This window comes from Camarhynchus parvulus, chromosome 5 (genome assembly GCF_901933205.1).
Source record: "Camarhynchus parvulus chromosome 5, STF_HiC, whole genome shotgun sequence".
Classification (NCBI taxonomy): Eukaryota; Metazoa; Chordata; class Aves; order Passeriformes; family Thraupidae; genus Camarhynchus; species Camarhynchus parvulus.
In genome coordinates, this window is record NC_044575.1 from 12,663,405 (window position 1) to 12,679,732 (window position 16,328).

The 16,328-nt window shown below is 37.7% G+C and overlaps 1 protein-coding gene across 6 annotated transcripts in view; it reads right to left on the reverse strand.

Moving 5' to 3' along the window:
- Window positions 1-16,328, reverse strand: part of PLEKHA7 (pleckstrin homology domain containing A7) — a 147,202-nt gene that overhangs the window by 34,559 nt on the left and 96,315 nt on the right. For all 6 annotated transcript variants that reach the window (XR_004060751.1, XM_030948918.1, XM_030948915.1 and 3 more), the window contains 5 exons: window positions 14,206-14,310; window positions 12,378-12,450; window positions 11,080-11,180; window positions 4,672-4,850; window positions 2,287-2,772 (listed from right to left, as the gene is read on the reverse strand). Coding sequence is in view for 5 of the 6 variants with exons in the window: in XM_030948918.1 (XP_030804778.1) it covers window positions 2,287-2,772; window positions 4,672-4,850; window positions 11,080-11,180; window positions 12,378-12,450; window positions 14,206-14,310 (944 nt within the window). In the remaining variant the exon portion in view is untranslated. The remainder of the gene's footprint in view (window positions 1-2,286; window positions 2,773-4,671; window positions 4,851-11,079; window positions 11,181-12,377; window positions 12,451-14,205; window positions 14,311-16,328) is intronic.

The window sequence follows — 16,328 nt, forward strand, 5'->3', positions numbered from 1 at the left end:
GCTGAGAGCAGAGTGGGATTAGATGGCTACACTGGATGTCACTGGAGTGAAGCTGAGAGGTCACTAAGAGAGGTGGGTCCCCAAAGTGACCGCTAACATTTACAACTCAGCAAATGGAGAGCTTCATTAAAAAGGGAAGTAAAACATCTATTTGAAAGGTCTGAAGACCTATATAAAAGATGCCATTCCTACAAGCAGTCATATGAACAACCTCAGTATTTGTGTGAACCCTTTAGCTGAAAGGCTTCTTTCTTGTCATAAGCAATTTGCTGGCAAGCACTGCATCTGTACACACCTGAGCCAGGAAACAAATAAAAACTGTACTCATTCTGTGTTCAAGAACTGCCCCGCCTTCTGAATCCTCAGAGGTTCTCTATTTGTAACATTTCAGCTGGAATATCAATCAACGTGGAGCTTTAAAAAATTAAGTGCTCTACTACTACCTTCTAAAATCAAAACAAAATGCCAATCAAAACATCACCTCTAGCTTAAATTTCTACAGCATGCAATCAGGAAGATATTTGACAACTAACATTCCACTTCTATCCATCATTTAACAAGACTGCAGAAACTCAGCAGGCTAAGAGAAGGTGCCATTTAAAAGATGAGTCTGTTAATCTTTGGGAAGATAACATGCAATTTAACCTGAATCCAGAGAGTAAAATGTCATTTGTCAGGAAAAGGCAAAGAAAACAAGGTCAACTGAGCCAAAATAGCCATTTTTAGAGATATGTATATGCAGATATAGAGCTATATCTAGAAATAGATACACACAGACATACATACATATATCTATCTTGATTTTCACTGAATACTTAGCAGCTCCAGCTGAGGTAGCTGGTTTCTTCTAGAACAAAGCCTGGCACTTGCAACAACACAATCTTAACACTGCACCTGATACACACCCCTAAAGTTAATTTACTGGAAAGAGTAATTTGGAAGAAAACCATACTTATTTAGCTATCAGTCAAGCCTGCCACTGCCAGGACTTCTGATGTAAAAAACATCAACAGAAGCTTTTTAAGCATTAGCTCATTAGTTCAATTGGTTTCTATATTATTGCAGGGAAATCAATGTATGTAATAAGAACTAACTTACCAAGTACATTTTTTCATTAAACTCTGATTCTTTTGGGAAGTCCTGATTGATATCCAAGCAAAAAAATATGGTAGTTAATTGACTCTAGCAGGCTAAAAGAATATTAAATAATATAAAATAGTAAGAAAATTTCTTCAAGGGTAATTTTGAAAATAAAAGAGTAGAAGAATGGACTTCCACACAAAATTAGAAAGCCTTAAACGTCTTACTGGCTCCGAACTGACAAACATTAGCTTAAAAAAGAATTTTTAAAATTCCCAAAATGTTTTCTCATTCCTAAAAACCACATGCCAATGTCTCTTGTTTGTTTATACTATAATTAGATTTGAGCAGATTTATAAAACACTAATTCAGTAGAATAAGCATATTTGAAAAATTCTCGCAAGTAGCATCAAGCCCAACTGTTTTTCCTGCCACTTGACACAATGTGACATTCTGAACAGACACACATTTTCATCACTTCATTTCTCCAACTGGTACTTAATCTGACTTCGAAAGCAAAACAATTATGAGATTTTCAAACTACAAATGCATTCCAGTGTGCATTTGACCTATTGGTACTATTAATGTAATTTTCAGGGACTGAAAATGGAAAAGAGAATCCCAGAGACCATCCTAGGATGTCTTCATTAGCTAAATGAATATATGGGGACTTTCAATGTGTGATACACACACCAAGACTGAGTGCAGCGATCTGACATAGAGGAGTGAATGTGTGTTTGGAACAGCAATAGAAGAAAGAAGGAAAGTAATGAGCTTTCTTTACTTTTTGAAATGGAAAACAATGACCTGTAACTTATACTGTGTAATTGTTTATGAATAAGAGGTAACTGAGCCATCTTACATTGTGTAATTGTTTATGAACAGAGGTAATGTTCTGGCTCTTCAAAATTTAAGCAGATTTTAAGAAGGTTTAAGCATCCACAGTGATTAAAAGAAGGAAAACAAAATAGCATGCTAATCTCACTTGTTCTGTTTGCAATACTGGGACAACATAAAAGAGATTTGATTAGCCAATCCCATATTGGCTTTCCCAGGAGATAAATGCACTGAAGGAAAAAGTAAGTCTTCTTACATATTGTCTCTGTAAAATATTGTTCAGATTTGCACCAAAGGCATTACTAACACACATTTTCCTTTAATTTAAGACAATGCCACTTGGCCATCTAGTTAAAGACTATTACTAACCTTTTTGTATCTCCTTTCTGGACTTTTACCCAGTGCTCCACTTGAGCCATGTTACTCTTCCTTTGAAACTGCTTATCTGGATTTGTTCTGGGAACAAACCCTCTTTTATATGAGCCAGTACCATTCTGCTCCACTAGGCCAGCACCCACACTCAATGAACTAGGGAGCGTTCCATTCTTCTCAGCTGGCTGAGGCTGAGCTACTTGGGACCAGGATGCATTCCTCAAGTCTGGAAATAATGAATCAGCTTCAGTCACTGCATGCTTAGCCTTTCCCTTTTTGGTTTCCAGAGTTTCTTTTCTGCGGATGTAACACTCCTCCTCCTCTTTTTCTCTTCTTATCTCTTCCCGCTTATCGTATCCAAGCATTTCAGCTGATTTCTGATAACTTCCTTTTGTGTCTGTAATCTCTGCCTTCACACACTCTTTGCAGGCATCCACATGATTGACCTGGGGAACAGCTTGCTGATCCACTTTTTCCGTTTCCCTGAAAAGAAAATGCATGTCAGTAACAAACACTGTTTAATTGTAAAAAGTTGGTGTGGTCTTGTTGCTCTTTTACAAAGGATACCCACAAAATCACTGTCTGAAGACTGTGATAAATTTGACATGTTACAATAAATATGCTCAGCAAAACTCAATTGCTATCCCAGTTAGACAAAAGCTACCTTTATTGTGCTGTCAAAGAAGCAGAAATGACTTATACATCTCTAAAAATGACTGAAAGCACTACTATTATACGGAAGAAGTGTTCAACATTACATAATGTACAAAAAAGCTGTAAATAAAATAATCTTCCTGTCCTAAGAAATACTGAAAGCTAAAAAACTGAAATTAAGCTGCCAACTGCTCATGGCAAAATATAAAAAAAAGTCTTTCATATCTTTGTAGACACCTCAGGGACTAGTCACTTCTGGCCAAGAGGACAGGGCAATACCTACATTTAAGTCAGTACTATTGCCCAGGGAATTTCTATTGGGGAGCTACTCCTGAAGAAAAAATTGCTCCATGCTGCAGTGCACACTAGTTTACTTCTCTACCTGATAGCCGAAATAATATCAGAAATCTTGATATTCAATTTGAACACACTATAAAATATCTGAGGATTCTGAAAGTTTCATGTTGCTTTTGACATATACTTCATTTGCAATTTTCTTCATCTCCTTATAACAATAAGCTTCTCAGCAACTTTTGTTCTCACACAATGTAATGGGTTCTCACTGATTTCAGGGTAGCATCCCTTCTCTGAAACTAAGTTCAGCTTCTTTAAAGCTTTATGGAAAGTAAATTTTGAGTAAGTGCCATGACAATATTGTTTTCACTTCAGTCTAATTAGAAAAGAATTGTCTACTTAGGAGTAAGGACATTGGATCAATACTTCTAATGTGCCAGACCTCCCCAATTTTTCTTTTATTATTTAATTCTTTTATTATTTTAATTATTCCTGTCCTTACAAAGAAGATAAAGAAAGAGGTACCAGATTGTTTCTTGAAATTTAAATTAAATCTAGAAAGTCTTAACACAATATTATATAGGATGTAAATCTCCAGAAGAGACACTGATCCCTTCCTCCTATTTGACTGGCCAGAGGAAAGCAGTGTGAGATACTCAGAGAAACTGCACCATAACATTTCAACCCTCACAGCCCACAGTGGCTAAAGCAGGGCTGTCACACACAGCCTTCACATGGAGGAGCAGGGAAAGAATCACATTCCAAAGACAAAACATCAAGAAGGCTACATCAATTTACAAAAAAGGAAAAAATCTGGAAGCTCATTTTGGCACAGCTGAATTTTTCATTATCAGCTCATGCCTGCATAAATTAGTTGACATCCATTAACTATGCACTTACGATTTACCTGTCTTTAGCACTCTCTTTCCCCTTAACAGCACTTCAATCCTAATTCTAAACACTCATTTGAAACAACTCATAAAATTTCTGTTCTTTCTCTTTTATTTCTCTCTCCCAAAGGCAGCCAATTGGCTGTGGCAGGTGTATGAATTTGCCCAGAGAAACTGGAACTTTTTACCTGAAATTTCCTAAAATATTTATATATAGAGAGAAATTAATCCTGCTCACTAAATGTGGGCACACAATTTGCATGCATACACAGATACTGAACACCAGGTTTCCTTAATTAATAGCAGTTAACTATTTTGCAACAGAATAAATTAAAAATAATTAAAGAGAAATTAAATTTAAAATAAAGAGAACTAAATTTAAAATAATTAAAAATAATTATTTAAAATATGAGAAGTTTTATGTACATATCTACAAACACCACCACAGGTGCGATTTATGGAAGATATTACATTTTTGTAAGATTTTAAGGTTTTTTATGTAAGGTATTAATTTTTCTTTTAAAAGCTTCTGAGAGGAACTTGCCTCTTCAGTGAGGAGCGTGTCTGCATGAGAGCAGCCTGGTTCATAGCCCGGATCCAGGCGTTCATATCCTCCTGGGTGTCAGCACTGAAGTAGTACGTCCTCATCCCTGTGTGCTCTGCCTGAGAGCCAATGACAGAATTCTTGTTATAAATATATGCCCTCATACCTGTGTGAACAGCCTGGAAGAAAAAAGAAGAAATAAAAGTCAGACAGCTCTTTCACCTTTTTCCCCCCAGAAATTAACTTAAAAACAACTTTTCCTTGACTGTTTCTTGAATTTGGGGTGAATTATCACGCTGCCACAATGGGCTATAAGGGCAGCAAACTCAAAAGGCACTCCAAGTTTTACTGAAATTCTTCTGCCTATTTCTAGAATTAAGCTGAAAATCCAGTGCTTCTGATTTTCACAGCGGGAAATTTCAGCTTTTCTTTTTCTTTCATTTGATACATTTCATTTGCCACAAATACTATACTAAACAAACTGAAGAAATCCCTATACTGAACAAATTTAAGAAATTCTCAATGAGATGTGCATCACCAAGTCAATTTTCCCAGCTCATTTATTAAAGAAATTTATTCAGACAAAACATAGACAAAAATCTTACCTTTTAAGCAATTAAACTGCTAATTTAAAAATTGATTACAATGCATGTTAAGATCTCTTGGTTAAAGCGTGCACTTGAACATGTATTAGCTGCAAAGTCACAAGACTTACTGATAGAAGTTAGTAATACTGATGGAATTATCACAGCACATAAAATACTGGCAATTATCTCTGCACACTAAAATACTCCATGAAATTCCACTGCAAACTAGAGGTACCAGACAATTTCTCTATAAATATATTCAATATTCAAATGGATTCAATGTGGAATACCTTTGTAACTCTAGGCTAGTTGAATTTAATAAAATCTCATCCATATTAGCAATAGTATAAATATTACAAAATCATGTAAGCCCTGCAACACTTCAGATTAGCGGGGAGATATTCATCTCTTTACTTTCCAAAAAAATTGAAGACTGTATACTCTGCTTGAAAGCTCTTGTAATGATATTAAAATGAAATAGTAATTAAAACTTATTTTTATAAAACTAAGCCTGCTATCGCACACAAAAACTAATAGCGCTAAATACTGCTGAGATGGGTTTTTTTAAGAAGAAAAAGAATTACATCAAATTTTTAATTTGGCTACATCTGTTTCTAAAGGATAAATGTGCTCTGTAAATCCTGCCTAAATAATTGGTCTTTTTATATTGATGAAATCCTCTCCCCCTTGTTATTCTAAATAAAATTTTTAAAAAACTATTGTATAGACAGTCATAGATGGCTTCAGAAATACAATAGTCTTGACAAAATCCAGGCTATTTAATGCAGTGCAGCCCTTCCTAAACATTATAACTTCAGTTGTTTACCAAGAATTTCCCAAATTACCATGACCTTACAGACTTGTATCAACAACTCCAAAGAGCAAAATATGTGCTTGCTATTACGGTGCTTTTAAGTAAGTTCTGTGCAGAATTTCCTCCCTTCCCCTGGCAGGCTGTTCCCCTGAAGGTGTGAAACGTGGCCTTTCCCTTCTGTGCCTCAGGCAAGGAAAGCCGAGCTTGTTTTGAAAACTGGAGACTGAAGTAGAACAGCCAGCTAGAAAAAGGAGGAGGAGGAGGAGAAGGAAGAGAAGGAAAAGGTTACATAAAGAAGTCAAGACTCTCTCCTGTTCAGAAGAGTCTGCACTTCCCAACAATATTGGCCAAAAAGGGAATACAAGGTGGTTTCTTCTCAATTCCCACCTGAACAAAGGAAAACAGGACTTACACATACTACACAATAGCTCTGATCAATCACATATTTAGAAATCAAAGGACTTTATTCATGTTTACCTGGTTGAGTTCTTTGGTTTTTCTTTGGTGTTACTGGGGGTTGTATTTTTTCAGAACACAAGAATGCTCAAAGCAAATATGATTTAGAAGCATTAATTCATTATCATTTACAGTTACCATCCAGTGTATGAAGAGACCAAAAACTGGCAGCTCCAGATATAAAGGAAAAGGGTGACTTTAATGTGAGACCTCATGACTACAGAGTTCCTTCATGGAGCAGGTTGATCCCACAGAAAGTGTTAAAATTCAGAAGTGAATCAATTCCTGCAACAAAGCAGACTATGCATGTCCCACTGCAGATGATTCAGTAGGACCCAACTATTCACTGGTTTTATACTTGCTTTAAAAACCCAGAACTTTGGGGAACTACCTGGAGAGACTGCATAGCACACCAAGAAATGGATTTAACAGATGTCTTAATTGACCTGTATGCCCTGATCAACATAACCCACTTGTGTTTTAGGTTCCTCTTTGAACACAGCTGCAAGCACTGCCTAAGAGGCTGCAGGTGAAAACAGTATCAAAATGCAAACTGTGCTGCACCACTCTCTCTTGAGAGACTGCAGTTCTCACAGCCACAACCATTCCCAGCTTCAGAAGGGATAGTGGAGATGGTGTGTGTGATTATCAACAAACATAATATCCTGAATTTCACAATATGTAACACTGGTTAAGGGAAAATTCAAATTTATTTCAGTTATTTATTAGTAGCGTGTTTTAAATGCAAGAAAACAACTTTGTGCCAACGTCCTGTAGCTGTCCCTGCTGGCAGACAGAAGCTAGCAGACCTTCTGGGTTTGGGATTTTTTTTTTTAAAGCCAAAGCTATTAGGATGGCTAGAGCATACTAAAAAGCCTAGAACACAGCACATGCTCACATGTACACCATACACACAACAGGGAAAAAATAATATTGGTACCTATTCATGCATTCAGAGGCCTTAATGTGGATAGATTGAGAAGAAAAGCAGTCTCTCTCCCATAGTGCACAGTAGGAGAAATGGACAGTGAACCCCAAGAGCATATCAACAGGACAAGACAAGGACAAAAAATTAAATAAGTTAAAATCAATAAAATATTCATGTTAAAAAAAAAAAAAAACAAATCCCAAAAAAACCTTAATAAAAGACTGTACTAAAAGTAACTAATGCCTACAGCTGTTATGTTCACCTCCACTTGTTTAAAATACCTAAGACAGAAAAGCCACCATTCACAGAACAAAGGGATAACTAAAGGAACAGTTTTCTAATAACTGTAATCTTTCCAAGTTATTTCTGTCAATGACCTATAATATACAGAAAATTCTTCCTTCCCCTAATTTTGATATTTATGAACCTTTTTTGAGCAAAAATTGAAATAATACTCTGAGCCTTCACTACAAACTCAACAACAGCCCACTACAACCTAACTCATCTTTCACCCTTAAATAATATTGAGCTTTTTGAGGATTTCTAGAAGCTTGAACCCTCCCCTCTTCCAAATTCACAAACAGCACCTCTCAAATTTACAACCCTTGCCATTTCTTCACCTGACTCCCCAGACCCAGAGCAATATGGGAGCCTAAGGAAGCAACACTGACTCAGAGAACATAAAGGAACAAACTACGGCTTTTTTTTTTTTCAGGAAAACCACTGAGATCAAAGAAACAGCTAGGAAGTTTGTCCTGGTCTCAGTGGTCTAAGCAATGAACAAATACTTCCATTAGTAAGACCAATTAAAAATAATTTTCCTTATTTGAGGACAACAAGGCTACTAAAGAGACTGTGATGACATGAACCTCCACAAACTGATACTATTCCTGTCCAAAATTATTGTATTACTGCAAAGTACAGTCATTTCTCTGTTAATCACAGGAGTATTTCCAGCTATATATGAATGCTTTGCAAGCCTTTTCACATTAAAATCTAAACAATTAATTCATGCTCACTCATATTGGCACCAACAAAAAACTATTCTTTTAAAATGCAGCTATTAGATTAACTAAATATCTTTAGGATGCGAGCTGCTGAACTAAATATGCAGTAAGGACCCTGAGTTCTGGGGTCACACACAGCTTAGGGACAGTGGCTTCCAGCTAGTCACAGCACTTTGCTTGGCACAAATAGAGAAGACTCAAAAAAGAGTGAAGACTCAAAAATTGTATCAAGATAGAGACCTAAAAGCACAGTTTCTAAACAAAAGAAATTAAATGCACATACTGATATATTTCAAAGTAGGGGTTTGATTGCATTTCAAAAGCCTATAGGCTGTTCTGCAGGCCTGTAATTTTTAAAAACCCAAAGAGACACAAAAACTTAAGCTGGACCTCAGAGGGTGGTGAAAGGAAAAGGATTTTGTGAACTCCTACAGCACACGTTTTAACACTTTGCAGGGTTTAAGACAGACCCAGTGAACACGTACTTTACAATCTTCCTTCTAACCAAATCATATGCAAAAAGCACCCATGTATTTGCTTAGCAAATATCCTTCCTCTAGTTTTGCAAACAAAAGAGTTGAATTTTTTCCAGTGTTGCTGTTTCTCTAGCTTCCAAACTCACTCCTACTTCAAATGGGAGACAATCCTTCTGTTGTAACAGAAGATTTACAACAACCTCAGTGAAGAGCAGGCTAAATGTAAGAAATGCCATAGCACGTACTCTCACTCATTCAGGTCTTCAATGCAAAAAAGTCTTATCTTTATTTTGGGCTTAATCTGCTCGTGTGTTCTATTTCTGGCTGTGCTAGGCTGCGAGACAGAATGTCCAGCTAGGCTCTGGGTCTGGAGGTGTTCTGAAGAGAGGAGATAAAGGCAATGGCTGCTGAGTGATGGATGCCAGCACGGGGTGCTCCTGCTGTGGGGTGCCCACAGCCAACTCCGTGACCACTGAACATCAGTGCTGGACAGGGTCTGTGCCACAGGAACCACACAAAATCCTCCTGCTGCCCTTGGAGTTGGGTCTGAATAAAATCACACTGCAGCATCCAGCCTGCAGTCAATCATCAAACACCTAAAGCAGAGTTACAACTGGCCTGACAAACCGATACATGACATGTTGATTTTTTTACAGAGTTTGCTAGCATAAACTTTCTTTTGCTATCAACACCCTATTTCTATCTATATCAATAGATATAGATAGACCCTGTGGGGAAAGTCTCTTGATATTTCCAGAAAAAGACTCAGATTAAATACCTGGTAGAGCTTATACAGCTCTATGATATCCTGAAAGGAACAGGGGAAGTCTGCATTTGCTTCTGGAAAGGTTTAACCATGACCAAACCACGGATTCCACTCCCCTAGCCCAGTGGTGACTTAAGAGTGTGTGTAAACACCATTTGAATAAAATAAAAAGCAGGGAACCCTAGAAGAGTACACTGAGTTCCCCCCTTTCAGTACATGCTTCATCCTAGAAAAAGGCTCTAGAAAAGGAGGGCTTTATGAATCACACTCAGTAAATACTGGAGGTGGAATGTTTTTCTTAAACAAAGATTTCTTTGTAGTTTAATCCTGATAACTCATGCTCAATGCATTTAAAAAAGTACAATAAATATTTCCACAAAATGCACTAGGTCTTTTTTAAACACATTTCCCAAGTCAATATTTGCTTAATAAATTTCAAACCACTATCCACTTGAAAATAGAACTGAAAGTAAAAAAGGTAGTCTCAACTTTAAAACACCTCAAAAAAAATCAAAATGCAAGAGAAAGTCACATGTTCTTCATAATTTCAGCACAAAATATTTAAACACAGATTCCTTCTAGATCTCCTAAAGTATGTCTGATCAAAACCTGATTTGTAAGTTAGTTTAAAGTACATAGCTGATTTGCTTGATAGAAAAACAAGTTCTGCTCTGACTTTAAATTTGCCATAGGCATGGAAGTTTCTCAACTTTGCCTAAGTGCAGCAGTTTTAACAATCATTTGGAGTCAGGTTTTGGCACTGTCAAGAAATATATGTTTTATTTCATAACTGTGGGCTTTTATAATGAAGACTAGAATTGAAAATTATATAATTATATTTCTTTTAAGAAAAAGAAAAACCACAAAACCACCCATAAACTATATCAAACAAGAGTACTTTTTCCTTTTAAAAAGTCCATATCACTTAGGATGAGTAAGTGCTGTCATTTTCTAACTGTGAGACCTGAGTCGATTCTTTTCTTTTTAAAAAAAAACACAACAAAACCAAACAGACATCAGTCCATTATAAGATCAAGTACTCTAATACAAAGTAAATAAGACAACTTTTCTTTCAATTTGTACACAGCACTGGAACAACTTGTCAATACTAATTTCTGATTTTAGAAACAGGCTCTTTACTCAGAGACACTTCATTAAGCTCTAAGGACACTTACAAAGTAACAGATGTGAATGTCAATTCATAAGCAAAAAAAAAAAAGTGCTATGTCACATTTGAACAGGCAGTCAATAAACCTGACTGTTTTTAAAAGCTAATAACCAGTAAAATAGGAAAACAGATGGTCTTCTTGTTTACAACAACAGCTTTTCTAATGCAAATAAACTGTGATTAGCTGATAAGCTTCGCAAATGTACCTTAAAAGAAAATTTGCGATTTATACGATCTTCAGGTCCAACTGGAGATATGACATAACTGGGCAATGGGATGCTCCCCAGAACAGACTCTTCTCTGCTGTCTGTGGAATAAAAAAATAGAATTTAATTCCCTGCACTGTTCAGTGGGCTAACAATATATTCTCCTTTATGGACACAGAGAAAACAGGCATTAAGCACAAACAACAGTGGTTCAGACTGAACATAAGGAAAAGCATTTTCCCAAGGACAGAGCAGCAAGGGCACAGGCCAAGGGAGAAGCTGTGCCATGTCCATCCTTGGAGCTTTTCAATGCCTGACTTGGCTAAACCCTGAGCAATCTGGGCTGACTCCTTTCCTGACCCTGCTTTCACCAGGCACTGGGATGGGACACTTCCTGAAGTCCCTTCTGACACAAATTCACTTATGACTCAACACCAACAATACATGCAGAAAAATGTTTTAGTTTTAAAGAAAAAAAGTTTGGAGTTTGTTTTCCTAATCAGATTGAGTTTTTATTGAGTCTTTTTTTCTTTGGGGGGTGGGGGTTGGATGCTGCTTTTTAGCTTCAGCCAGAAGAATACACTTCAAGTATAAATCTTATTGTGCCAAATGAACAGTGACAGGCTGCAAAACATGATGGACTTTCCATTTAGCACTGTACATCTAGGCTAATGGCTATAATTAGGAAACCTCTCTTACTCCTGGCTCCAAGGGACTGACAGCAGAAATGCAGCATCTAGTAATATGAACTCCAAGTCTGATATTCTGTAATGCTTTTCAAAAATTGTAGCACATGAAGTAATCAAAACTTGAAAGATGACCTTATCTAATGCCTAGTTTGGTCTAAGATTACATCTAACCTTTCTTTTTTTGGTAGAATTACTGGATTCAGAAGTTCTCACTCTTACTTTGACCCTTAGGTTAAAACTGAACCAATGCCCTGATCTGACCATAGCACATTCTTAAAAAACTCAGATGTCCGAGTGCAAGCAAGTAGGTACCAGGACACAGACCACAGATGGGATAAATCTTATTTATTCCAGTCAGATGTTCTGCAAAGTAAACTGTGGCACTCACCAAACACAAATTATGTGAAAAAATATCATACAGCATCCTTTGCTTCCCCTAATCTGGCCTAGAATTTGCTGTGCATTTAAGATGTCTGGCCAAGCAATTGTTTCACTGTTCATCTCAGAATGGACTAACTTCATCTCAAGAGTTCAATTAGTTCATGCATTCACCATGGTTTGTACAGGTGAACTGTTCAGACTAACTCAAAACAGCTAATATTTACTCACCTTTGTAGTAAAACAAACAAAAATCAGCCAGCACAAACCATCGTCTCTTCCATAATCGCATTCCAGAGCTATCCTGAAATGCAAGAAATGCGGTACACTTTTCATTTAAGGAAAGTTAACAGACACAGTGTTGATCCAGAGAGCAGTTTCCCAGAAGCTTACCTAAACATGATTGCTAAGTGCAAAACAAATTGTTTATATCTCAGCAAAATATTGTGTACTAAGAAAGATAAGAGGCAAAACATCCAGCTATAAAGTAATGAGGGCAGAATAGTCAAACTGCTAATTTTCATTAAGTAATTAAACCCTCATCCCTAACAGCATTCAGATTAACCTTGTACACAACCAATGCTTATTTTATCTGCTCAGATTTATCTGCAATAAGGAAACCAAGTGTGTTTCTGGATGGCACAAACTCCAACAAAGACTGCCTGCAGACCAAATGAAAATCACTACACAGCTGTGAAGTATGACCTCACATTTCAGGCAATGATATCCTATAATTCAATCACCATATGTTACCCATGCCTAAAATATAATTTAATCAAATATTCCTTAGGAAATAAAACAGGATGCATAATGTGCAAATTTTAATGAAGTGTAATATAATATGCCTGTGGAGTTATATATAGATATAGATGTATATATATAACCTTGTCAGAAGGAGGATTATTTGCATTGAAATTAATTTCTGAAGCTTTTAAAATTGCCAGACTATAACCTAGGCAAGTACAAATTGTTCAGCTCAGGTAGGCTTCGATGGGACCAGCAGGATAAAAAACACCTTCAGATTTTAAGGGTTTACAAGCAAGGTTAGGGGACAGAAGGAAATAGGATATACAACATTGCCCTAGCTATTTCCCTCCTCCTTTCTGCAATCAAATTAAGTATGGAAGGACTTTCTTCCCTTCCCATTTTCATGCCACAAGGCTGGCAACACATACTGTGTCTGAGTTCTGATTCTGTCCTGAGAACTAATGGACTTGGGTAGTGGATGTCAACAGAGCTGCGAGTGGAGCACAGCAGAATTACATCTCTCCACCCAGGAGGAAGCAGACAGCTGTCAGCTATTTCACTTCCATGTAAAACCATAATTGTAAGCCTCAGATTTCAGCCTTCTCCTGCCCACCCCTAAATCTAGCTGCTGGATCTCTGGTGATAATCCGGTAGACACGGGCTGCCAAATGAGAAGCAGGGGAATTATTCTCATATAACAAACAGCTTTATTTACTTATAACACTCAAAGATGTGTTTCTGTCAGCTTAAGAGTTCAAGACACAGCAGCTGTAGAATTCTGTTCATTGAATGAAATTCTATAATCCAGTCTTTGCTGGCTACTGTCAGCTGGCTACATGTCCCCATTCCCCATAATTTTCTCCCTCCTCTTCTGGAGAACAAAAAGGCATAGGGACCCGGTTAAGCCTTTGATCAGGGTAGAAGGGCATAACCAAGTGGATAGAATAAGGCCTTCACAGCCAGCCTCAGGCTGTGTTCTGAGGGAGTCAAAGATCAGCCTGACACTGAGCCAGCAGGATAAACCTGGGAAAATAACCACATTTAGATAACAAAGTTACAGCCTCAACACTGAGCTGTGATGGTGATGTCCATTTATCAGAAGTTTCCTCTTCTGAATCAAACGCATTTGTAAACCTTGGTTTTCAGACTTGCCAAGCACAAATTCCTGATTATGGAAGTCTGTGGAAGTACCCAGCACTGCCCTGTGCCACCAACACTGGAGCTTCTGCTTTCTCAGGTCCTTGGAAGCAGTGGCTCCTCCTTGATGCTTGCATTGAAGTATATGAACAGAAACAGGTGATCAGATGCATACCTGTTTGTGCAGCCATCCTCTTACTATCACAGGAACATTGGGATTCCTCCGGATGGCTTGTTCCCTCTTTCCAAAGCTGTGAACTTTGCTTCCAGTCTTCACAACCTATAAATAAGTAAAATGGAGCAGTGGTTTCTAAACTGTACCGAGACTCATTTCATATGACAAATACTCTCACTGCAATAACTTATACTTCATTACACAGCAACAAAGTACTCATGGCATTTTCAAGGGCAAGTAAACAGGCAATGATATTTACAACAGAGCAAAGTCAATCTTCCACCTTCATCAAGATGGTGTGCCAGCTCCTGCTGAAGAGCAGCAGCACTGCTGTGTTAAGTCAGAAGGCAGAACTGTGGAAATTTTAGTGTGCCTGGCAAGAATTGTTGAGCTGCATGCAAGTCTGTAGAAAATATCGCACAAGTCTCTTTTACACACAGGACTTTGAGCAGATGAATCTTACTCTTGCTCTTTGTTTGGCTTTTTGAGGGGGTTTTGATGGAGTTTTTTGGTGGATTTTAATTTTCCTTCCTGTTTAAATTCAAACAACATTGATAGCCTAATAAAATGCTTGGACTCTGGCCTTGCAAACAAAATGAGAAGACAGTGAGGCTCCCAGGGAAGAGACCTACACGGCAGCCAGTGGAAATCCCAAGGCTGAGGTAATGATCTGTGTCTTACTGAAACCTCAGTTTTGACCCACATGGACAAAACCATTTCAAAAACAAACAAGCAAGGCCCATTTATGTGTGAAAAAGCACGAAACACTCAATGAGTAATTTGCCTGTTCTTTTCCAGCCTCAGCCCAGTTTGCTCCTCCAAATGCTTCAGGACAGACTACCCTTACAGCTGCTGCCAACTTCTCGAAGAAAAGAGCTGTCCAGGTTCTTTCCTACAGTGTCTCTCTTTTTAATCTCTGAGCTTGTCAGGGTACAGATGCTCTGCAGGCAAACAGCCCTAGAAACAAGTATATTCATCACACACAAGGGATAACATCTCAGTGTACTGCTCCTGCCAGTTAGGCAACACCTGGAGTAGAAGACTGCTGTCTATAATGTAAATAATTCTAGCAAAATATTATAACTTTAAATGGATTCTGTTGATTGATTGATGGAGGCCAGACTTTACCAACCTGTACTAAATCTCCTGTCTTAATGAAGGGTTAGCTAAAACCAGTATGAAAAAATGCACTTCTTTTTTGGTGCTACAGCATATAAAGCAGCAAGGCAGATTTAACAGGAGTGAGGAGCTATCAAAGGGCAGGATTTCCCCAGACAGCTCCGTGAGAGGCTGCACAAGACCCAGCAGCACCCAGGGCACCACTGGTGGTCCCCTGAGGAAAAACCCACACTTGTCCACCTGTCCAGGGTTGTTGGCACAAACCCAGCAGAGCAGGCTGTAGAACAGGTTTCTGAGGAGGCACCCCTGCCATCCAGCTGGCAAAAGCCAGTTCACAGCAGAAGTCAGGTCAGGATGGTATCACCAAATCTCCCAGACTGTGTCTCTGCCAGACCTGTGCTAAGGCACTCAGCCAACAGGCTGCAGAGCACTGGCTTTGGGCAAACACAGCCATATAAGGGCTTTTGTTAACAAAAATGAGAAGTAAACAAGACACTTGAGTTTTTAAAAATTGCTGCCAAACGTTAATATGCAACAGCAACATTAAAAGGGTGATGAAAAATAATGTGGCCCAAATTTGTTAAAGCTCTCAAAGTCAAAAATCTATTTTTATTTTGTTTTTACTTTATCTATACTTTGCAGCTGAATATAAATCAATTTACAAAATGTACAGAATTTAGTTTTCTAATCTTTCTCTCATGTCGATCTTTGGAAGGGTGAAGGAACTGAGGAGCAGCTGAAGTGCAGCTTATCTAGCCTTACAGCAGCATTAAATTTTTTATTTTTTTTTAAATCAGATATTTTAATCAAGCACTTTCTCTGATCTTAATGATTTAAAAATGCAGACCACAATGTAGAAAAATCATCCTTGGACTTGGTCAAAGGACCAAATAATTTCTACGGCACAAGAGTAGGAAATTTTTTCCAAAGGCTGTGTATTATATGTCAATCCAATACCCATAATGGAAACAAAATTATCATTTTATGGTGCTTTATGTAATTAA